The sequence below is a fragment of the Patagioenas fasciata genome, chromosome 9 (assembly GCF_037038585.1).
Source record: "Patagioenas fasciata isolate bPatFas1 chromosome 9, bPatFas1.hap1, whole genome shotgun sequence".
In the NCBI taxonomy this organism is placed as follows: Eukaryota; Metazoa; Chordata; class Aves; order Columbiformes; family Columbidae; genus Patagioenas; species Patagioenas fasciata.
In genome coordinates, this window is record NC_092528.1 from 26,143,839 (window position 1) to 26,166,504 (window position 22,666).

A 22,666-nucleotide genomic window follows, 5' to 3' on the forward strand; every position below is an offset into this window, starting at 1 on the left:
CATCCCCGCGCCCCACTCCTCACCCGTCCGTCCCGACTCGGTCCGTCCGTCCCCACATCCCCCCGCCGTTACGTAAAGCGGCGACGCGGCGCCTTTAAGAGCGGGGCCGGGCGGGCGCGCGCCGCCCCGGGAGCTCGCGGCGGCGGGAGGCGGCGCGGTCCGGTCCGGTCCGGGGGGGCGGTGGCGCCGGGGCTCCAGCGGCGCCGGGACTCCAGCAGCGCGGCTCGGGGGGGCCGCGGCGGGGGGCGACCCCGGGGAGGGGCTCCCCCAGCGTGCGGAACCGGGGCGGGGACCGCGTGCACCATCCGGGGGCAGGGGGTGAGCGGGGCCCCGGGGGTGGCGGAGGGCGGGGGGCTGAGCCCGGGGGTGCCGGAGGGCGGCGGGGTGGCCCCGGGGGTGCAGGAGCAGGGGGGCTTCTCCCAGGGGGTGCAGGAGGCGGGGTTGGGGGCGCTGCCCCGCGGCCAGGAGTTGGTGACCGGCGCCGGCGGGGAGCCGGGGGGCGGTGGCGGCGGCGGGGGGCCGGGCCGGTGGCACTGGGTGCCGCTGGGGGAGCGGACGGGCCTGCAGGAGTGGGGTGAGCGACCCGGGCCGGTTACCGCCATCGGTAGCCCCAAACTCGGCGCGGAGCCGCGGCGGCCCCGGGAGCGGGGGGTGGCCCGGGCGCGGCGGCGGGCGCGGGGCGTGGAGGAAGCGGCGGGGGGAGCGGGGAGCAGCCCCGGGGCGCAGCCCCCGCGGCGGGCTCGGGGCGCGGTGCGGGGGGTACAGGAGCACGGCCCGAAAGCCGGGCAGGAGCAGGGCCTGAGCCGGCGGGCGCAGCAGGAGCGGGGCGGGGGCGGCGGGAGGTGAGTCCCCCGGCCCGCGCCCGCTGGTGGGTTCGGCGGGGCCGGCAGGAGGAGGGGGAGGCCCGGGGCGGGGTGCAGGAGGAGGGCGAACTCTACCCGGGGGAGCAGGAGCGCCCCGGCAGCAACCCCGTCCCGCGGACCCCCGCACACCGCCAGAGCCGCAGAAGGGCCGCCCGGGTGTGAGTCCGGACCCGGCACACGGTGCCCGCCGCCCCGCGGGGGATCCCACCCGCGCCCCTGCCGGTGTGGATCGGCGCACCCCACCCCGGCAGGCGGGCGCATCCTGCCTGACATGCCAGCTGCCCGGAGCACCTCTGTGCCCGTCCTCTCCCTGCGGTGACACTGCAGACCCGGCGCAGGATGCGGTGGCAGTGACAGCAGAGAGGTAAGGAGCGAGGCACGGCCCCTTGCTGGGGAGCGGTGCAAGGGGCTGGGGGGGCGTTCAGGGTTTGGCACTGCGGCACCGCCCGGTCAGTGTCTGCGTGTGCCCGCTGCGCCTCACTGGGCCCTGCTGGCACCGTGCCCTGCAGCAGTGCGGGCTGCGGTGCTGCTGTTGTGCCCAGGCACTGCGGGGCTGCTGAGCCCGTGCCCGCAGCGTGCTTGACCCTACTGCTCCCTGCCAGCGCAGAGCGGGCAGGGGGGTCTGGTGTGAGTGGGTGCCCGGTGCCCTTGAACCCTTCCAAACTGCAACGGAAGCTGGGGGAAGGTTTTTTTTTTCCTGGAGAAAAGGCGGCTTTGCTCTTCTCTTCCTCGGGCTCGTGGGAGCTCTGGCGCTGAACAGAGGATCCTTGTCCTCCGGGGCCAGCCCCATGCCTTGGGATGTCGTGCTGCTGCTGAAACCCGGAGGTGCGGGGAGCCTCTGCCCACCGGCTCAGCAGGCAGTGCTGTGGCTGTGTCCGGCCACATCGCAGCAAGCTTTTCACTAAATGCTCAGGACACTTTGAGTACTTTTGGTCTTTGTTGGTTTTCGGGTCTTTTTTAATAAAATCTTCAAGTTAAACCTGGTGAGGTGGTGCTGACAGCCCAGGTGAGGATCCCACCTATGTGGGAGGATGCTGCTTAGTTTCTCCCGGTACAGTCAGACCCCTCGCCTACTCTGCAAGCAGCAATTGGGGAGGGGGTTTGCAGGTGGCCAGAGGAGCCCAGGCAAGGGCAGCATCCCTGCCCACAGAGCTGCCGGCAGCTGCAGGCCGGAGGCTGTGCCGGGGCTGGGCTGTCTGGGCAGGGCAGGCCGGGGCAGAGCCTGGCGCTGGCGCTTCCCCACGCACTCATCTCCCTGGAGCCAGCTTGGCGCAGTGTTACCTGGGGTGCCCCGGCGCTGCTGGGCTCCAGCATCAGCTCACAGCCCCACAAGGTGGGTCTCTTCTCATCAGGTGCTACCGGCTCTGTAGGTTGTGCATCTCCCCCCTTATTCAGCCCTTTTGCTGAGCTGTCTCAGGGCAAAGCCCATAGACAAAGTGTTTCAGCGCTGGGCTTTGCAAAACTCTGCTAAAAACAGAACCTTCCTGGAGGGGTGTCCCTGAGCAGGTCTGTGCTGCTGGGCCCTTTTCCAGGGCGAGGGTCCAGGACAGACCTTGGGTGCTGCAGACCCACCCTGGTCCCGCTGCCAGCTGCAAGCCCACTGCTGCCTGCAGGACTGGGGCCTGAAGGAGCCTCTGCACCCCCATCCTGCCACGCCGAGGCCCTGGGGGCACAGGGTGGGAGCTGTGCAGGCTGTGCAACCTGTTACCAATGCCTGGAGGTACTGAGGCCTCATTAGCCCAGTATTCGTTAGTGCAGGGCATGGGAGGGCCCTGCCAGCAGGGTATTGTGGGTATGGCTGGGGGGGCTGGTGATGCCTGCCTGCCTCCCTCCCTCCCTCTTCCTCCTCTGGCAGCTGCCAACCTGCTGTCCCCACCATGACTCAGCCTCCCCCCCCAAAGCGTGGAGAGTGTCTGTGGGCAGAGGAGCAGCCCCCACAGGACTGGGAACCACTGCAGGATAGTAGCCAAGCCCTGCAGACCAGACCTCACTCTGTGCCTCAGTTTCCCCCAAGATGAATCTGGAGGCCCCATCCTGCCCTTGGAGCACCAGGGTTTTGATTCCAGTCACAACTACAAGGGATGGCAGCCAGCTGGGGCAAGGGCTCCCAGGGGACATTACCCATTCCTGGGGGCTTTGGGGGTCAGGAGGGGGCTCTACTGCATGTACAGCCCCCCCCCAGGACAGAAAGCTTTAAGGAGTAAGTCTGCCTCCAACCTTCTGCTGAATGGCCCCTTGGGGGCACTGCCCATGCTGCAGCCTGGCTAATCAGGCTGCTGTCAGTTAGCACTAATGACCAGCAGATGCTGGATGGTCTGGCCAGGGCACCGCTCTGGTGCTGGGGAAGGGGTGTTTGTGCCTCCTCCCCACCACGAGTTCCAGGGGTCCCTCAGCACCCAGTGCAGAGGGGAGATGCCATAATGTGCACATGGTTTTGTGCCCATCTGGTCTGAGACCTGGCAAGCTTATTTTATGCCAGCTGCAGCTCACCCTGAGGACACATCCTGCAGTATGGGGAGTGGGGTACTGGCAGCAGCACCCACATGGGAGAGGGGCTGGTTGGACATGGGGCTTGTGCTCGTGCCCCCCTAGCTGGACCGTGGGCAAAGCTCACCCATGCTGTGGGGCATGGAGGGGCAGCTCCACAAAGGCTCTTTTGGCTGCCTAGGAAGGGTGAGGAGGTGGACCTGGGTGCTTCTGGGGGGTCTGGAGGGCCCAGGGAGGGCAGACAGGGGGTTCTGGGCTGGGATGCCCATCCTGACCTCTCCCTCCTGCTTTGCCCCAGGGGGACCCTGTGGCCGGCGTCACCACAGCCCTGCCAGCCCCATGGCCGAGCTGTGACGCCGTGTCCCCTCGCACACCGCCTGGCTCGCTGCCACCCTGGGGCTGGCGCTGCCGAGGGACCCCTGCAGCACAGCTGCCACGGCCCAGGTGAGACGAGCGTGGGACCGGTGAGCACAGACCAGCTGTGCACCAGGGCAGGGTGGCAGCGTCCCCGCTGTGGCAGCCTGCTGCCCTCTCCCCCTCCCTGGTACTGCCCGCAGGCACGGAGCTGAGCATGGGCGGCATGGGCAGGGTGCTGTGGGTACCGGGGGGTTATTGCTTTGCCTGCTTGTCCCCCAAAACACCATACTGTGTCCCTGACTTGGTGGGAGAACTCTGTGCTGGGGTGGTGGATCAGCTGCGTGGTTGGCAATTCTTGCCTGTCCCCTGCCCACGCCAGGAGCCAGGACACACAGGACAGGCTCAGCCTGCCCCGGCTCAACCTGCAGAGGGGATTTAGTGGAGAAAAGAGGCTTAGGCAGGGGATTAGGGTTGTGCTGGCCTCTGTCGGGGTGGGGGGGCTCCCCCACCCAGCTGCATCCTCTTCTCCCTGGGCAGCCAGTGCTGCAGGCAGGGGTTCAGAGTGGGGAACACTCGGTGCCGGTGGGCAGGATTGGGCCATGAGGCCAGGATCTGGGAGCCCAGAGATGGCAGCGAGGGGAAACCCAGCATCCCGGCCTCCCCGGCCGCCCCCGCCACGGGGGTCACCAGCCCTTCATCCCGGCCCCCCAAGACCTCCTGCTTGCTCGAAGCAGCCAAGCAAGCAGCATCAAGTGCCAGCACCAAAGGAGGCAAAACACCCACCGGTACGGGGTCCCACAGGGGTTATTGTGGGGTGGCATAATCCAGCGAGGGGCTGGGGACAGTTCCTGGGGAGCTGGGTGGCAGCAGCATCCCACGAGCAAGCAGGATGCTGCCGGCAGCGCCGTTTTTGGAGGGCCGGGGTATGTTTGTACGCGTGGGTATGTGCGTGCCCGCACGCCTTTGTCGCGGTGGCTGGTCTGGGGAGTGTGTCACTGCAATTTGGGGCCGCCCCCGGGGCCCCGCCAGGGCTGAGCAAGCCAGCCCAAGGTGCCAAGGAGGCCAGCCCTTCTGCCGCCACAGCCGGTGAGATCACTTCCAGGTGACATGGCTGCCAGGAAGGTGGCGGGCAGGCTGTGACAGCAAGCGGGGTGATGTGCCAGAGGTGAGTGGGGGCCCTGTCCCCCTCTGGGAGCTTCTTTTGGTGACCCGCCACTTCTTGGGGTCCTCCGTGTGAGATGGTAGGCACAGGGCATGGGTGATGCTGGAAGGGATGCTGGGCCAAACATGGTGTCCCCGAGGGCTGGGGAAGTCCCATGTCCCCACGGAGGGGAGGGACACTCTGTGGTCAGTGTGATTGTCACCGCTGTGGGGGGCAGGGGCCGGTGTGCCCCACCTAGCAGCTCTCATTGTGGTGGGAGCCCCATCAGGGTAGGAAATGCAAACAGGTGGGTCAGGGCTGTCATAGAATGATGCCATCTGTCTCCTTGTGGGGGACTTTATCATTTGGGTTTCAGCTGAGCCAGGAGGACATGATGCGGTGTGGGGGGCGTGACCGGAATCCATGCCTGGGGCTGTGGGAACAGGAGTTGTCTCCTTTGGGCTTGGGGACCCCACGGCATCGCTCTTCCTGGGCAGGCTGGTGAAGGTTTTGGGGCAGCCGGGGTCGGAGGGAAGGTGGCATAGCATAGCACGTGCATCAGTCACCGGCCCGCGGCGTGCCAGCGCGGTGACGCCGGCGGGCTGTGCGCGGGGGCGGCTCGCTGCTCCCGCGCCCCGGGCTCGTCCCGCCTCGGCTCCGTGGCTGAGCTCACCTCCATGGTATGGCAGGAGGGGCTGCCCATGCCTGGACCCCCCGAGCCGGGGCAAGTGCCCCCCAGGATTGGGAGTGTTGCTCTGAAGCCAGGACCTCTGGACAGGGAGTAGGATGGGCTTGTGACCCCTGCTGTGGCACAGTGACACCCTGGTGTCACCACCTGCCCCATCCCAGTGATACCAGGGTCTCAGGGGACGCATGAGGGGGTTGTAGGAGCACTTCTGGGGGTCGGGACAGGGCATCATGCCCTGAGGCATTGGCACAAGGACCGATTGGTCCCCAGGGCTGTGCCATGTCCTGAAGGAGAAGCAGGTCCCTGGGGGGGGGCTTCAGGGACTCCCCCCACCCCAGTTTCAGTTTGCTGGCAGCTCTGGCCTGGGAGGCTCAGAGAGGGGAAATGTTGAGGTACAGGCCAGTCCTGATGTGAAGGTGGGGGCTCCCCATCCTGGGGGGTGGCTTCCCAGTGCCACCTGCCCCTACTGGGGACCGTGCCTGGTGCAGCACCTTGCAGAGGTCTAGGAGACCAGCAGCTCCCTGCAAGGGGCTGGGGGGAGAGGACTGACCTTGGGAGGAGTGCTCCTGGCGTGCCCCCCCAGCCCCCATCCCGGCAGTGCCCGCCGGGGCCTGGCTGCTCTTCCAGCCCTGCCGTGCTTGCGCCAACGCTGCCGGGTCGCTGCGGAGCAGCCATCTTCCCAGCGCATCCCATCCCCCTCTGCTGATGCCGGGGAGTGGGAGGGATGCTGGGGATGCTGCCAGCCCCGGAGCCCCCCCCGCCCCTCTACATGTCTCCAGGAGAGGGGTACAGTGCCTCCTCAGCCACCCTGCATGCCACAGAACCCCAACTGCTGGATGATGCTCCCCCCTCATCCTCCTCCTCCGCCCGGCTGCCTGCACCGCATCCCCGCTGGTGGGCTGCACCGTGCTGGGGTGGGGGAAGAAGGGGGCTGCAAGCGCGGTGCTGTGTCTGACAGCGATGCCACCACCTCTCTGCTCGAGTGCCAGAGGGAGGACAGCAGGTGGGCAGTTGGGCTGCTGAGCCGGGAGGAAGACAGCGGTGCCAGGCTGGGATTGGGGTGAGGATGGGCGCCTCAGGGGCTGCCCCCACTTTCTCTTTCCTTTTCTCCTCTGCATCACTCCATCCATCCCCCCCTCCCCTCCATCACCGTCTCGGTCACCTTCACCCTCTCGCTGTTTTCCGGAACTGCAGCAACTTTCTGCCATGTGATCCTGAGCCCGGCTCCAGCCCTCGCCACCCCCAGGCAGGCACGGGCGTCTCTGCAGAGCCCCCCGCTCGCTGCTGCGCCGCAGCCACCGCTGCCGCTCCGGCCATGGGCGAGAGATGCGACTACCAGCGCCTGAGCAGCGCCGAGGAGGAGGAGGAGATGCTTGGTCCCCTGCCCCACAGCTTCTCGGACAGCACTGGGCAGCGTGTCCTGCGGCCGGGCAGCAGGTGCCCTGCGCAGCCCCCCCGGCAGGACGTCGCCCTGGGCATGCCATGCCGGAGGGTCAGTGCTGGGGGAGCTGGCAGGGGGGAGCAGCGGGGGGCACCCGCCTGGGCGTCCCCAAGAGGGGCAGGGTCCTGCTGTGGGTCATGGGTCAGCGGCTGGCATGGGGCTAGGGGTTCCCTGCATGGCGTCTCCCGGTACCCAGCGGCACCTGGCATGGCGTGGGGATGGCATCCCCTGCATGGCTGCGCTCCTATCCTGACCTATGGGAGTAGGGCTGCCTGTTCCTTCTTGATGGGTGAACTGAGGCACGGAGGAATGTCATGCAGCAGCACAGCTTGGTCAAGCCTGGCACAGCTCGGGGTAGGACACAGTGCCCGGCGCATCACGGTGTCACCCAGCCACAGCGTCACATCCAGCCAGCAGCCCTGTGAGCTCCCATCCATGTGTGGAGGTGCCACTGGGCAGTTGTCAGGCTGTGTGTGTGGGTCAGCAGGAAGTGCATAGGTGCATGTGGAGCATGCAGTTGCCTCCAAGAGGTGTTGGGGTGTCAGCGTGGTTTGGAGTAATTGGGGGAGGGGGGATTGGACACCTGGTGACAGGTCAGGTGAATGTGATGCTTGGCAAGCACAGATGTCACCCATGCCCCACCAGCCCGCAGTGGTGAGGAGCATGCCACACAGGGGGCAGGCACCCATGGGCGCACAGGGGTGCAGGCAGCTCCAGGTGTGCATCAGGTGGAGGCGGGGGAACGGGCCGGTGTGCAGCCGCCGGCTGTGCGGCGCCGGTGTGTTTGCGCACGTGCAGCCGGGCAGGGCGGTAGCGGGGGGGGGTGCACGGAGGTGACGCGTGCGTGGGGGGACGGCTGCGGTTGTGCAGGTGGCAGGAGGCACGCGGGGTGCTGGGGGTTGCGCCTGTGTGGTCCTGGGGTGCACGTGAGAGTCGTCACCACCTGTGTATGAGCCTGAGTGCATGTAGGGTGCACCCCTGGGCTGTGGGGGCGGGTGTGCACAGTATGGCGGGTGTGCAGGGTATGGGGAGGCCGAGTGGCACCTGTACTGGGGGTCTTTGCTGCCTGCCAGGTCATGGGGGCTGGATGGGCATCTGTGACACCTTCCCAGGACAGGGGGTTTCTAGCAGGACTCTGCTTGCCCATCTCAGAGCCTAGGTGGCGACATCACCCCCTGTGCCTATCAATATATCACAGAGAGGGAAACTGAGGCACGGAGCCACCCCCAGTATGGTGGGCAAGGCTGCATCCCCCATTCCTTTTTGGAGACCAGTACTTCCAGTGCAGGCGCTATACTGCAGCCTCACCCAAGGTTTTGGGGTGCAGGAGGCAGCACACTGGCCCCAGTAGGTGCAAGTCTCTGTGGGTGCCATCCCCTGTTCGTGGGGGTGATGCACTGTGCCAGGGGAGGGAACCCCTCACATCCCCAGTGTCTCCTGGGCTGGGTAGGGGGCAGCTGGCGCGTGGCAGAGGTTGGTGCCGAGGGAACCATGCCCGGATATCTCCAGTCAATGGGCTCGTTGTGCCGGGTGCCTGTGCCGCCGGGTGCCAGCTGGGATCCCAGTGGTGGTGGAAGCCGCAGTGGAGGCTCCTCTGTGCCTGGGGATGCACTTAACCCCCTCCCGGCTGCTCCTGGCACAGCGATGGCCGTGGTTTGGGGGCGCCGGAGAGGTGGGGGCCACAGCAAGAGGTTGCCGTGGGTCACTCCTCTCTCATGCTGTGGCTGCTGGGACAGCCAGATGTTCTCACTGGGGAGCTCGTGGGTGGACGACAGTGCTGGAATTGGGTGCCAGCCCTGCTGGGGAAGGGGGTCGAGCCCTGGGGTGCTGGTGGCACCCCACGGCAGAGCCCTGCGGAGGCTGGCGGCCAGACAGCGGGTGTGTTTGACGAGCCAGAAGCTCCCCCACAGTGCCCATCGCCCTGGCGTTGTGCCTGTGCTCTCGGTTGGGGAGCGGAGGGCCGGATGTCTCCTCTCCATTCCTCCCTCCCCGCTTCCTGGGGGGGAAACTGAGGCCCGGGAGTGTTTCCCAAGGCCGGGGCGAGTTTCCATGGAAATGGGAGCAGGGGTCCAGGCTCCCAGCTGCCGGCGCGGGCACCCGCTTAACAAGGGAGAAAGCGGCACATTGATGGGAGCCCGGCCCCCTGGGCGCGCGTCCCAGCCCCAGCCGAAAATAGCCCCTCCCGGGGAGCACCGCACAGGCAACCGGCCGGGAGCGAACCCCGCGGCCGGCCAGGGATCCCGAGGAAGCGGCTCCAGCCAGGGAGTGACCCCCAGCCCTGCCTGCCGCCGTCTCCCCCGCCCCGTTGCGTTGGGGAAGGGGAGGGCCGGCGGGGAGGATCAAGAGCCGGACGAAAGGAGGGGGGAGAGCCGCAGCTTGTGTCCGGCCGACGGACACCCCGAGCCCCCTTGCCCGCTCTGGGGGGATATACGGGGCGGCCGAGGTTGGGGGGCATCTCTGTAGCCCAGATCACGGGGCTGCGGGTGCCCCAGCTGCACTGAGCGGGCTCTGCCGTGGGACACCGGCACCGGGAAAGGGACATCGGCGGTGGCAGGGGCCGGCGGCGGGCAGCCAGGCAGGATGCGACGCTTCCAGGCTTTGCACCGATCCTTCCCCTTCCTCACCCGCTTCCGCTTCTACCGAGTAAGTGCCGACCTGCGCCCCGGGCAGACCCCGCGCCGGCTGTCACCCTGGTGCTGCGGGCAGGGGACCCGCCGTCCCCGGCCGGCTGCGGGCGTGCGCCAAAGGCCAGCGGCTGCTTTCGCCCCGCATGCCCCCGTGTGCCCCCACACGCCCCCGTGCCCAGCTGCTTGCCGCACCCGCCGTATTTTTAGCCCGGTGCAGAGGGCTGTAATTGCGGTGACGCGGCCGGAGGACCTGAGGGCTGGGGCTGAAGGTGCTCGGGGGCAACAGCGTCTCCTGGAGCAGAGGATGGAGGTGGCTGCCCCGCTGTGGGGCTGGGACTGGGGGTCCCACCTCCTCTCTGGCTCTGGGCAGTGGGAGGCAGAGCCATGTTCCTTCCCAGAAAGGTGGTGATGAAAGGGTGGGGAAGCTGGGGCAGCAGCAGGGATGGGGATTAGCGGGAGGCGTGGGGAGCCCTGGGTGAGACCTGTTCCCATCCCTTCCCTCCTTGTGTCCTGACACGACTTGGAGGATGATACTGGTGGCACGGGGGTGCACTGTGCTGCAGCCCCAGGGCATGAGGATCCCCCAGGGCCCTGATGTTCCTGTCTGTACCATCCGTGTGGTTGCATGGGAAAGTGCCACCACCCATGGCAGAGAAGACCCACCATGGGTCTGTGCACCAGCCCAGACAGCTCTACAGGGATGCTGGGGGGCCAAGAGGCAGTGGCAAGGTGACTGTCTTAGCTGGGGACAGCTGCCACCTCCTCAGGCAGCCCCTCCAGCTGGGCAAAGGGAGTCTGGCAGGCACAGTGCCAGGTGTGGGGCATCCCTCAGCTGGGAGCTGCTGCCAAGCACATCCATCCCATGCCCTGGGCTCTCCCGCCTCCTGTGTCCCTGTTACTGCTGCCTGGGGACAGCCAGTGCTGGAGCGGAGGGGTGGGCTCATGTTTCTGTGGGCACAATGGGGGTCTTTGCCTGTCCCTGGGGGTCTTGCTGATAGGGTGCCTCTCCCAGCCCCCTGGGGAGCTGGGGATAGGCTCAGGAGATGAACCCTGCTAGCATCCCTCACACCCTACCCAGGCAGCACCTCCACCCTGGCCGCTCTGGGTGAGCCCCCTGGGGATATGGGGCAGAGGGGAGCAGGACGGGGTCCCCCCCTAACCCAGCACGGTGTCCCAGCAGAGGCTGAGCTGTAGCATGCAGGCAGAGGAGGGCACGGACTGGCTGCTGGAGCTGCTGACCGAGCTGCAGCTGCAGCAGTACTTCCTGCGCATCCGGGATGAGCTCAACGTCACCCGCCTCTCCCACTTCGAGTACGTCAAAAATGAGGATCTGGAGAAGATCGGCATGGGACGCCCCGGTGCGTATGTTCTCCTCAAACCTCTCCACCTACTTCCCACTGGCTGCACAGCATCTTTTGGGGAGCCCAGAGGAGCATGCAGTCCACGGGAGTGGAGGGGACCCCCACCCCGTGCTGGGTCAGTGACTGTCCCTATGTCCTGCAGGCCAGCGGCGGCTGTGGGAGGCGGTGAAGCGAAGGAAAGCCATGTGCAAGCGGAAATCCTGGATGAGCAAGGTAGGACTGGGAGAGGGGCAGGTGTGGCATGGAAACTGAGGCAGGCAGGAGGAACTGGACCTCTCCCCATGCTCATCCCCAGTGCCCGGCTCTTCTCACACCACCAACCCCTGCGGGCTGGCAAGGAGATGGGCAGAAGCCCCTGCCACATGCCCTGCCTGCAGCATGACCCTGCCAGCGTGCGTCCTGGTCCTGTGCAGCTTCCTGACAAAGGATGGCTCTGCTGCCCCGGCACTCAGGAAATTAATTCCCCCAGCCTGATTTGTCTCTTTGGCGGGAAACTCATTTGCTGCTAATGAGCCACACAGCCCACACATCACAGCCCTGTGCCCACAGGGGCTGGAACTGCGGCAGGGCAGGGGACCCAGGGATACAAACATGTGCCCCAGATGCCGTCCCTCCCAAAGCCAGTGCTGCTGCCACCCCAGCACCTTGCACCCCCAAAAGAGTGGGGTGTTTGCCAGCTGGGTGCTGGGTCGTGGCCTCTCCCCTACGTGACTCATCTGGGCTGGGATGGGCTTTTAATAGAAGGCAACTCAGCCTCGCACTGGGCACAGAAATGCCACCTCCCACCCTGGCCACATGCTGGGCCCAGCCCCCGCGCACCCCCCACGGGTCCCAGCTGCCAGGGCTGGGATAGACCCCGTCCCATAGGGCACATCATTGGTCCCGGCAGGGGGAGAGACAAGGAGAGCCCATCCCCATCCCCTCTAGGCAGCACGTATTGCAAAGCCCACATTGCTGCGGGGATGTGTCACCACACTCAGCCCAAGCTGGAGGTTTCTCTTGGCTTTGTGCCCAGGAACATCATGTAGCCACAGTTTGGCCAAGGAATGCCCAGGGCCCTCCAGCTACCAGCCTGGTTTGCTGGGGATGCACCACGGGGCTGTGGTGAGAGTCACGGCCCCCTCACTCTCTCCCGATCACAGCTCAGCATTCAGGCAGCTGGAGGAGCAGAGTCTGTTCTCTCTGCCAGCCCCCCCAGTTAGGGATCATCATTAGGTTCCAGAGTGTACAACCCAGGGGTCCTCTCAGCACTGCTCACTCGCAGACCCAAAGACTCAGGATGTCTCTATGCCTGCATCTCACTCACCTCCATATCCCACAGGTGTTCAGCGGGAAGCGCCCTGAGTCAGAGCTGCCACCCCAGCCCCAGAGCACCTTCCGCAAGCCCCCCACGCCGCCACCCCCCGAAGCAGGGGGCCAGCACTCCCTCACCTGCCTCGTGCGGGAGCGGGACCTCTCACTCTTTGAGAAACTGGGTGATGGCTCCTTTGGCGTTGTGCGTCGCGGCGAGTGGTGCACACCTGCCGGCAAGACGGTGAGGGTACTGCGGGGGGCAGCTGGGTGGTGGGGCCGCTCGTGGGGAAAGATGCTTTGGGGCTCATCCCTGCTTTGGCTGTAGCTGAACGTGGCAGTGAAGTGCCTCAAGACGGACGTGCTGAGCCAGCCAGAGGCGCTGGATGACTTCATCCGGGAGGTGAATGCCATGCACTCCCTGGACCACAGGAACCTCATCCGCCTCTACGGCGTGGTGCTCTCCCACCCCATGAAGATGGTGAGTTTGGGGGATGGGGCCAACCCTAATGCCACCCCACAGGGGTCCCACGTGATGGGGTAAGCGAAGCCAGGCTGGGTCTGTACCCCAAGTCCTCCACTGGCATTCCCAGCGGCACACAAGAAGTCTGCAAAGCAGCCCAACCAGAGTGCTACTTGCTTGAGCAACTCACTCTTCCCTCTCCATGGCCCAGGTGACAGAGCTGGCCCCGCTGGGCTCCCTCCTGGACCGCCTGCGGAAGAACCAGGGCCATTTCCTCATCTCCACCCTCTGCCAGTATGCCATCCAAGTGGCCAAGGGCATGGCCTACCTGGAGTCCAAACGCTTCATCCACCGTGACCTGGCTGCTCGCAACATCCTGCTGGCCTCCAATGAGCTCATCAAGATTGGGGACTTTGGGCTGATGCGGGCCCTCCCCAAAAATGATGACCACTACGTGATGCAGGAGCATCGCAAGGTCCCCTTTGCCTGGTGAGCCCTGGGGAAGGGGGCACCTGGGTTTGCAGCACCCACAGCGTCTTGATGCTCATGTCTTTCCCCACACAGGTGTGCTCCCGAGAGCCTGAAGACACGCACCTTCTCCCACGCCAGTGACACCTGGATGTTTGGGGTGACCCTCTGGGAGATGTTCACCTACGGGCAGGAGCCCTGGATCGGCCTCAACGGCAGCCAGGTGGGTGCACAGCCAGAACCTGCTCCCCCACACCTCACCCCAGCAGCGCTGGGGGGCACTTGGGACCCCCTGATGGCTCCCTTTGCCCCGCAGATCCTGCACAAGATCGACAAGGAGGGCGAGCGGCTGCCGCGGCCTGAGGACTGTCCCCAGGATGTCTACAACGTCATGCTGCAGTGCTGGGCACACAAGCCCGAGGACCGACCCACCTTCGTGGCCCTGCGGGACTTCTTGGTGGAGGTGGGTGAGCAGGGCAGGGGATGGGGTGCAGGAAGACCACAGGTGCCACCTTGCTCTCACCCACCCCAGGGATGTCACAGCTGAGGAGGGACTGGGAGTGGTGATGCTGTCTTCTGCCTATTTTTGAGACTCCCGTGCCCTGCATGGGGCAGGGCCTGGCATCAAAATGGGGCAAGGATGGATCCGTGGAGGGCTGCGTCCCCTGTCCTCACCCCCATCTCCCCCCAGGCCCAGCCCACTGACATGAGGGCGCTGCAGGACTTTGAGGAGGCTGACAAGCTGCACATCCAAATGAACGACATCATCACGGTCATCGAGGGCAGGTATTGCATGGGGATGCATGGACCAGCTGCCAGCTTCAGTGCTGCCAGCCTGTATGGGGACAGGGGAACCCAGGAGCGGAGACACTGCGGGCACTGGCAGAGCTGTGGGGAGCAGGGATGAGGATGGGGGGCTCTGCCTGCCCCAGCACACCTAACCACATGTCCCAGCTCCCCTGGGAGGTGTGCAACCCCCCTGGGCAGCACAGGGCCATGGGACCACCCTAGTGCGGCGGCACGGCCGTGCCTGTGGGCAACACAGCCCTGCCCGTGCTGCCCGCGCTGCCCGCACCATCCACCCCCGCTGACTCACCCCACTGCGCCCGTGGGTTTGCCCCAACCTTGCCCCGGGAAACCGCACACACCGGGGCCGCTCCCTGCTGATAGCAATGGGGACGTGCGCTGTCACCCAGCTGGGAGAGGCACCAGGGGACAGGTACTGTGGTGGCGTGACCTGTCACCCCCTGTACCGTGGATTTTTTGCTCCTCAGTCCCTGCCAGACACCCCGGGGCGCAGCCACCCCCCTCTACTGCCCTGGGGACCAGCAGGCTGGGAGGGCCTTTGGTCCCTGCATCCCGATCCCAGGACGTGCTTGTCCCACTCCAACCTGGGGACAGCAGGGACCTACCAGAGGGGCTCAGTGTCCCTTTGCCCCACTGGCACACGGGAGGCGGGTCCTCCCAGCCCCGGGGGGGTGAGGAGGAAGGCTCTGTCCTTCCCCATTCCCTCTCCCCCTCCCGGGGCCGGCTCCCCGCGGTTAGTCACGGCCCGGAGGTGAATCAGGCCGGATTTGTGTGTCTGCAGGGACCGGCTTTCTCCCCGGCCGCTGCCGCCAGGGATGACTCTTGCCCAGGGTCTGGCGGTTTAATTGCAGGGAGGGGAGGGGAGGGGAAGAGAATCGGCGTCGGCGGAGGGAGGGAAGGAGGGAGGGAAGGAGCGGCGGAGGGCGGTGCGGCCGCGCCACTGCGCCTACATCGTCCCCGCCGCTGCATCACGGCCGGGCTGGGGGTCCCGCTCCCGAACCCCCCGCCCCGCCGCTGGCTCCAGGTGAACCACGGTGTCGGGGGGGACGGAGCGGGAGGTTGGCGGGAGCTGGACAGAGAGACGTGGCCGCGCTGGGAGGTGCCGATGGGGCGAGGAGGGCCGGGAGCGCGGTGGAGCCGGGGTGCAGCCTCCCCTGCCTCAGTTTCCCCGGGAGACGCCGGTTCTCGGTGGGCACGTTTCGGGGGTGCTGGGTCTGGGCAGGCGGGGTGCGCTGTGCAGCCGGGGGGTGGCAGGAGCCGCAGCAGCCGCTGGTGCTCCCGAGGGGCGGGAAGGGACCCCTTCCCGTGCCTCAGTTTCCCCTGGGGCGGCTGCCCCCCACCGCGCTGCCTGCGGGGGTGCCTGGGCATGGAGGGGGAGGGCTGGTTGGGGGGAGCTCCTCCCGGGGGCCGCATCCGGCCCCACCGAGGCCGCCCGGGGCACCGTAAACACCCCCCACCCCTTTTCAAGCCCCTGCCTGTCGTTCGGCAGGCGCCGGGCGTGCGTACGTGTGTGTGGGCAGGGGCAGGGACCTACCTGAAAGCCCCCCCCGGGGACCCAGCCGGCCGCGGGAGGGGGCTTTCGGGGGGAAGCCAGGGCAGAGCCGGGGAGGGTTTGTGCCGGGGGTCCGAGCCCAGGTCCGGTGGGATGGGGCTGGGAGAGCGGGTCCGGCCCAGCTGCAGCATCCCTCCGGCGGGATGCGGCGGTGTCGGGGACCTCCCGAGGAGGAGAATCGTGCCCCTCCTAGCCCGCCGGGGGTGTGGGGGTGCCCGGTGCCATCTGGGCTCTGCCGTAGCCTTGCTGAGGGGTCCCGGCACTGAGTAAGGCGGCTGACTGGCGGCGAGCAGGGAAGGTAAACAGGAAAAGGGCTGAGCTGGTGGCCGGGGGTGACTCACAGGTGACTCCAGGAAACCGTGGGGCCCGTGCCAGCCTCGCCGGGCTGGCACCGCACACCACCCGCCGCCCCCTGCCCAGCGCACACCCTGCCCGCGGGGAACGAGGGGCCCGGCAGGCAGGGAGGAGGGGGATGGATGTAATGTTAGTAGGAGGAGGATTAAAGTCAGAGCCCCCCTGCATTGATTTGGCACAGGCTGGGCAGGGGGCACTGCTTGGGGTGCCATTCCTTGCATCCTACCTGTCCTTATGTCCCCCCACCCTAGAGGTGGCTGAATCTTGGGGCAGGCAGCTCCTGGCTGGCTCTTGGGACATGCTGGGCTCTGACAGGGACCGGCACCCTGGATACCCTGCTCATATGGCCATGGGAGGGTTTGCAATTTGACCCCCCCTGCCTGCCTGCCCCTTTTCCCCTGCTCACACCAGCCGGCATGGGGCTCACCAATAATGTAGGAAAGGAGCGAGGGAGACCCCCCAGCCACCTGTCCCCACCATGGCCCCCCAGTTTCCCCTGTGGGGCTGGGATGTTTGAGGGGCAGACACCGTGCACATCCCTTGTGCTGTCCCTGGCTGCTTGGGGTACAGGGGGACCAGCGGTGAACAGCTTGGTGCAGGCATTGCTCCAAGGGCTCCTGTGTAATTTGGGGCAGCTGGGAGGACCATCTTTTGGGTGCAAATGGGGAACTTTTTTCCCCACAGCTCGCATTCCTGACACCTCCTGGTGCAGGGGCTGTGCAGGGTGAAAGGCAGAGCACACTGCTGGCATAGGGTTGGGATCTTGGGCACCCAGTTTCCCTTTCCAGTTGTGCCACTGCCTGCTTGTGTGGACTTGGAGGAGTCACCTCACCTCCTCCCCTGCCACCAGGGTAAGATGCTTGTCCCCTTCCTGTCCCCTCGTCAGTAACAAGGTCCTTTTTATTCCTTAGGGCCGAGAATTACTGGTGGCGGGGTCAGAATAAGCGGACTCTAAAAGTGGGCCAGTTCCCCCGAAACACGGTGACCTCAGTGGCGGGGCTGTCGGCCCACGACATCAGCCAGCCGCTTAAAAACAGCTTCATCCACACAGGCCATGGAGACACCAACCCGCAGCACTGCTGGGGGTTTCCTGATAAAATTGATGAGTAAGAAATTTTCTGACTTCTCTGCATCCCCTGCCTGCTCCCTGCCTTCCCTGCTGCCTGCCAGGCACAGGAGTGAGCTGCAGCTTGGCCACCCCCCCCGCCTTGAAGCATCTCTTCCCCCCCTGCTGTACTGGGGACAGTGGCTCTGGGTAGGGTCCCTGCAGCTGGACTAACTCCCTCGCCTCTTCTTACTAATGGGGTTGGGGACGTGGGGGGCTGCTGTGCTTGTGGATGGCTGTGTCTGGGGTAGCATCTTGTCCCAGCCCCGCAGCCCCTTGTGGCTGTCCTGGGGTGGGGGGACATCAGTAAGCACCACCCCAGAGGTGGCTGTTTTACACCAACACTTTTGGGGTGTCCCAGGGCTACTAAACCCTTGCCTTTCAGTGTCTGTGTGGAGGGGAGCCGCAATGGGGGTGTAACCTGCTTTTAACAGCATGAGTCCTCTTAAAAAGCAATATATGAAAAAAAAAAGCACCAAAATGCTTTCCGCGCCATGCTCCATCAGGAGAGACCCTGAGTGGTCTGCAATGGGGAAGGGGAGTTGGGTGCCTGTGCCCCAGGGCACCTGATGACCCCCACCTGATGCCAGGTGGGACTGTCCCTGCGTGGCGTGGGTACTGGGGGCATAGGGGGTGGTGGTCAGGGGAGCTTGGGCTTGGGGCAAGGGGCTTGGGTATCTCTGCCAGCGCTGGGCTGGGGGGATGTGAGAGGGCTGGCGGGGGCAGGATGGGATTTCTAAGCCTAGAAGTCTCCTGCTGGGTAGAGCCAGCTCCTGTGCCGGGCTTTGCACATCCCCTGGGACTGTGATCCCAGCCCCGGGACAGCTCTGCCAGTGCCCTTGGTCCCAGCCTGAACCCTCATGGTGCCCTGTGCCGCGGGCTGTGCCGGCGGCCCTCTGAGGGCTGAACTGAGCCTCCGCACACACGCAGACCCGGCTCGTGCCCCGGCAGGCCTCCCCGCGCCCCGCTGCGTGGGCACAGTGCTGGGTACGTGCCGCCTGGGCTGCCGAGAACGCACCGAGCTCGGCACACGCCCAGGCCTTGGGGCTGTGCCGGCTCCCGCCGGCTCCCTGCCTCACCGCGCCTGGCTTGCGACAGCTCGCCCAGGCCTCCTGGCACCCCACCAGCGTGCCGCACCGGGGTACCGTGCCATGGGCGCAGCATCATGCAGTGGCACCCCGGTCCTGGGGGTGTCCTGGACACCACACACTGCACCCTGGGCACAGCAGCCTGTGTGCAGTCACCTGGGTATGGCACATCGTGCACGTGGAGCCAGAGAGGGTTGGTGACACCGGGACAGCACTGGGCTCTGCACCATGGCACTGAAAGCTTCTGGAGTGGGGTGTCCTGGTGCTTGCGGGGATGGTACTCGCCAGGTCATGGTGCATGGTGGAGGGGCTGTGGGGTGTCCCGGGGGACATGGTGTGGGAGCAAGGGGTCCCACATGGCTCCCGCTGACCCCTCAATACTCTCTTCTCTCCCCACAGGCTGTACCTGGGAAATCCCATGGACCCTCCTGACATTTTAGGTGTGGACCCAAGCACTGCCAGACCCACCCAGCTTCCAGGCAGAGCTAAAAGTGAGCGGCTTTTCCCCTTCCCCCTGCCCATCGCCTGCGCCAAGCCCCTGTCCCCACGCTCTGCAGCCAGGGTGATGGGCTGGACTTTCTGTCTTTCTGCTGCCACTTGCTTTTCACAGACCTGGGGGCAGCTGAGGTGCTGGGGCACACTGTCACCTGGCCATGTGCCACTGTCAGCAGTATGGGCAGCCGGTGGCTCTGCCCAGCTGGACTCTGCCCCACTGCCCTTCGTCCAGGTCCCTTGTCCCCTCCCAGCTTCCTGTGGCTGGGCTCTCCAGTACGGGGATCTCAGCAAAGCTACCACAGGGAGGGAGCTCAGACACCATGTGTGTGCCACAACCCCCCTAAACCTGCGGTTTTCCCTCGGGGGGCTTCCCACTGGCATCCTCCCTGCACCCCACCAACGATGGGGGAGATGATGAAGCATGCGCCCTGCTAACGAGCGACCCGGCCGCCGCTTGCTCCGTGCGCTCACCCCACGCCCCCCTGTCTCGGGCTCTCTCTTCTCCTGCAGGGCAGCCACCTCCGCGCCCGCCTCAGCCTTCCGTCCTGCTCACCAGTAAGTCCGGCTTTTCTCAGTGCTGCTCTCCCTCCTTCTTGCCCCTTTCTTTTCTCTCCTAGCTTCTTTTGCTTCCTATGCCCCTCTGGTACCCCTGTGCACCTATGGGTAGTGACATCTGTGGTGGGGACACAGGTGTGGAGCAGGGTGGCCAGCTGGGGGCTGGGAGACCCCACAGAGGGAGCAAAGGTGGCTGAAGCTATGGGGCAGTTGGGGGGCTTGGGGGTGCCTCCCCTTGCACCCCAGGGATGGGTATTGGGACCCTCACCATCCTTCTCTGTCCCCTCGTAGAGCCCTGCTACGACCCGGTCAGTGAGGAGGAGGAGGGCCTGCCAGGGGGTCTCCGGAAGCTCTGCCTGAAGAAGCCGAGCACAGGGAAAGGTCTGCGGCCGGTCAAGCCATCAGCACGGGTACCAGGCACCAAGGTGGGCGAGCGGCAACCCAGCCGACTACCAAGCGAGGGACCAGCGGGCGGCGAGGTGACCCTCATCGATTTTGGGGAGGAGGTGCCTCAAGGTAGCCCATCACCGGTGGGAGAACTGACGGCCCCATCGTTGGCCAAGCTGGCCATGGAGGCCTTCTCGCTGCTGGACAAGACCCCACCACAGAGCCCCACACGGGCTCTACCCCGACCCCTCCACCCCACACCAGTGGTGGACTGGGACGCCCGACCCTTGCCCCCGCCACCCGCTTATGATGATGTGGCACAGGACGAGGATGACTTTGAGGTCTGCTCCATCACGAGTCCCCCGAGCCGGCGGGGCAAGACCAATTACGGCTTTGTGGATGAGGGAGAGCGGGGACCGGTGCTGGAGGACAACCTCTTCCTGCCCCCCAAGGAGACCAAGCAGCCCAGCTTGACACAGACCACTGAGCTCTTTGAGGAGCTGCAGCAGGAGTGCATGAAGAGGCTCAATGTCCCTCTGGGACAGGCTGTCCCCGCTGACGACAAGCCCCAAATCCCTCCCCGTGTCCCCATCCCACCCCGACCCCTCCGCCGCAATGAGCCCGGGCGCTGGTCGGGGGACCTTTCCCCAGCTTCGGGGGGTGAGGAAGACCGGCCACCCCAGATTCCCCCCCGAGACCCTCTGTCACAGCCCACCTCCCGGACGCCCAGCCCCATGGCTCTGCAGGTGGGCTCCCCCCAGCAACGTGCTGCTCTCTGCTCCTACCTCTCCACCTCGCCGGGGAAGCCCATGCCCACCACGCAGAGCTTCGCCCTTGACCCCAAGTATGCCACCCCCAAAGTCATCCAGGCACAGGGCAAGGACTGCTCCAAGGGACCCTGCATCCTGCCCATAGTGAAGGATGGGCAGAAGGTCAGCAGCACCCACTACTACCTGCTGCCTGAGCGCCCGGCCTACCTGGACAAGTACGAGAAGTTTTTCAAGGAGGCCAAAAGCCCCGAGGAGGTTCCGACATCTCGCCTGGTCACCACAGCCACCGTCCGTCCCATGGTGCAGCAGCCACCGCTGGACTGCAAGGCCAACTTCTCCTCCAACAACAGCAACCCTGGGCCCAAGTGCGTGGTGAAAGCGTCCTGCAGCCTCCAGAAGATCGTCTATGATGGGCCAGATGGCTACCGCCCTGCTGACAAAATCCGGCTGGTAAGTGGCATCCTCAGCATGCATGGGCACAAGGGGACACAGTGGCCATGGGCTTGCTTGGGCAAGAGTGGACACAGTGGCCATGGGTTTGCTTGGGCAAGAGCTGTCCCCACCCTGCCTCAGTTTCCCCAAGTTCAACCCTTGGGGGCTTGGCTACAAGGAGTCCTCAGACATCCTTTGGGACATGTCACTGCACCTCCAAATTAGCCTTACCCATGGCCACAGGGAGGTGGGGGGAGGAAGGTGGCTGTCACTGTAGTCCCCTTGGGCTTTCTGGTTGGGGTCTGTGCTGGCTGGGAGTGCACATCCAAGCCCAGGAGAGGCTGAAGATGCCAGGATTGAGGATGATCTCAGCTCCAGGCTGACAGTGCTCCCCAGGGACAGACCTGAGACGGGGGCAGCCTCAGTGTCCCCCTGCTCCAGCCACAGGCTCCTCAATGCCAGGGGGTAGTGATGGGCGCTGACCACAGGCTCCCCGCAGGTGCAGGACACAGTACACGGTGTGACCACTGAAGAGTGCCAGGCGGCCCTGCAGAACCATGGCTGGAGCGTCCAACGGGCTATCCAGTACCTGAAGGTACCACACACCCCTGTCCCCCTGTCCTGGCTCCTGTGAGGGAGGTGGCACCCTTGTCACCCCCCTTACTGTGCCCTGTCCCCTTGCAGGTGGAGCAGCTCTTCTGCCTGGGGCTGAAGTCCCGTGTGGAGTGTCACCGCGTGCTGGAGATGTTTGACTGGAACCTGGCCCAGGCCAGCTCCCACCTCCTCGATCCCTACAGCACCACCCGCCAGAAGTAAGGGCATGGACGTATTTTTTTTGAGGGGGGATCTCCGTGCCACGCTGCTCTTGGCCAGCTGGCACCATCACCCCTCCTGTGAGCTTATGTCCCCTCCTCTCCTTACAGGCGATGACAGCAGGGATGGGGCAAGCTGGGCCGGATCTGGAGCAGGCATCTCACCGCAGGGTCACCCCCTTGGTGCCCGCCCCCACCCGCGGAACCTGCTGCTGGACTCTGGACTGAGCCCCCACTCGGGGGACAGGGACACCCCGAAATGGAGCCTGCCCACTGCCCCCGACTTGCCAGGGTGCCTGTGTCCTGGCCTTGGCTCTGTCCCCTGGCCCGTCATTGAATTGTTTTTGTAAAGAGAAATGTAATTTTAATATATATATTATATATATATATATATATAAAATATTCTATGGAGAGGAGGAGGAGGGTACCTGTGCCCGTCTCTCAGGTTCATCCCCACCAGCACACAGGGACAGGCCACCTCCTTCCTGTCTCCATCAGTGCCAGCTCCTCCCTGCAGGCAGCCGGGACTGTCCCCCTGTGCCCCGCAGGACCTGCCACAGGGATGATGCTGCTGGGGTGCCCGGGTAGGGATGCACGTGTGCTGTGGTGCCCAGTGGGTCTCGCGGGGTCCCTGGGCAGCTGTGTGGCACGAGCATCCATAAAAACCCCTGTTGGTGGTTCATGAGCTGTTTTGGGGTGCAAAGGTCTTGCCACCTGGGGATGCTGGGGTTTGTCCCATGCTGTCCCTCACCCAGGACCAAGCCCTGAGGCCTGGGCATAGTTTTTCCCCCTCGGAGTGAGCAGTGCTTCCCCACAGGGATGGCCCGAGCAGGGAAGCCCCCCAGCAGGGCCCCCCCTTATCCCAGCCCACCTCAGCAGTTTGATTCCCGGCCGCTGACTGACTCATGAGCAGGCAGGGAGTGGCAGGACCTGCGTCGTGTCCCCACCCACGCGTGGGGTGTTATGCAACCAGGTGACATCGTGCAACCAGAACCAGGTGTGGAGAGGGGGCTGGGGGGTGGCCCCCATGGGGTCCCAGGCCAGGTAACAGTGCTAAGCCCCCCAGGGTGCCTTGATTGGGTTCCCGGAGGTAGAGGATGAGGTCTCTGCAGGTGGAGGAGGA

General features: G+C 65.5%; 1 protein-coding gene across 10 annotated transcripts; it reads left to right on the top strand.

Moving 5' to 3' along the window:
- The first annotated feature begins 740 nt into the window (after positions 1-740).
- TNK2 (tyrosine kinase non receptor 2) lies at positions 741-21,943 on the top strand. Of its 10 annotated transcripts, none has more exons than XM_065844529.2 (18): positions 741-1,227; positions 3,649-3,794; positions 6,495-7,028; positions 10,785-10,962; positions 11,108-11,178; positions 12,287-12,499; positions 12,584-12,736; positions 12,930-13,207; positions 13,283-13,409; positions 13,503-13,649; positions 13,878-13,972; positions 16,811-17,005; positions 18,492-18,583; positions 19,098-19,142; positions 19,434-20,749; positions 21,231-21,326; positions 21,416-21,543; positions 21,655-21,943. In XM_065844529.2, exons 3-18 carry the CDS (start codon positions 6,603-6,605, stop codon positions 21,659-21,661), a joined length of 3,567 nt encoding a protein of 1,188 aa, XP_065700601.1. In that variant the 5' UTR covers positions 741-1,227; positions 3,649-3,794; positions 6,495-6,602; the 3' UTR covers positions 21,662-21,943. The 10 variants fall into 10 exon arrangements, with proteins under 10 accessions (XP_065700601.1, XP_065700604.1, XP_065700606.1 ...); XM_065844532.2 differs by having other exon boundaries at positions 6,731-7,028; XM_065844537.2 differs by lacking the exon at positions 741-1,227 and having other exon boundaries at positions 3,652-3,794; positions 6,495-6,596; positions 6,731-7,028.
- The last annotated feature ends 723 nt before the right edge of the window (positions 21,944-22,666 follow it).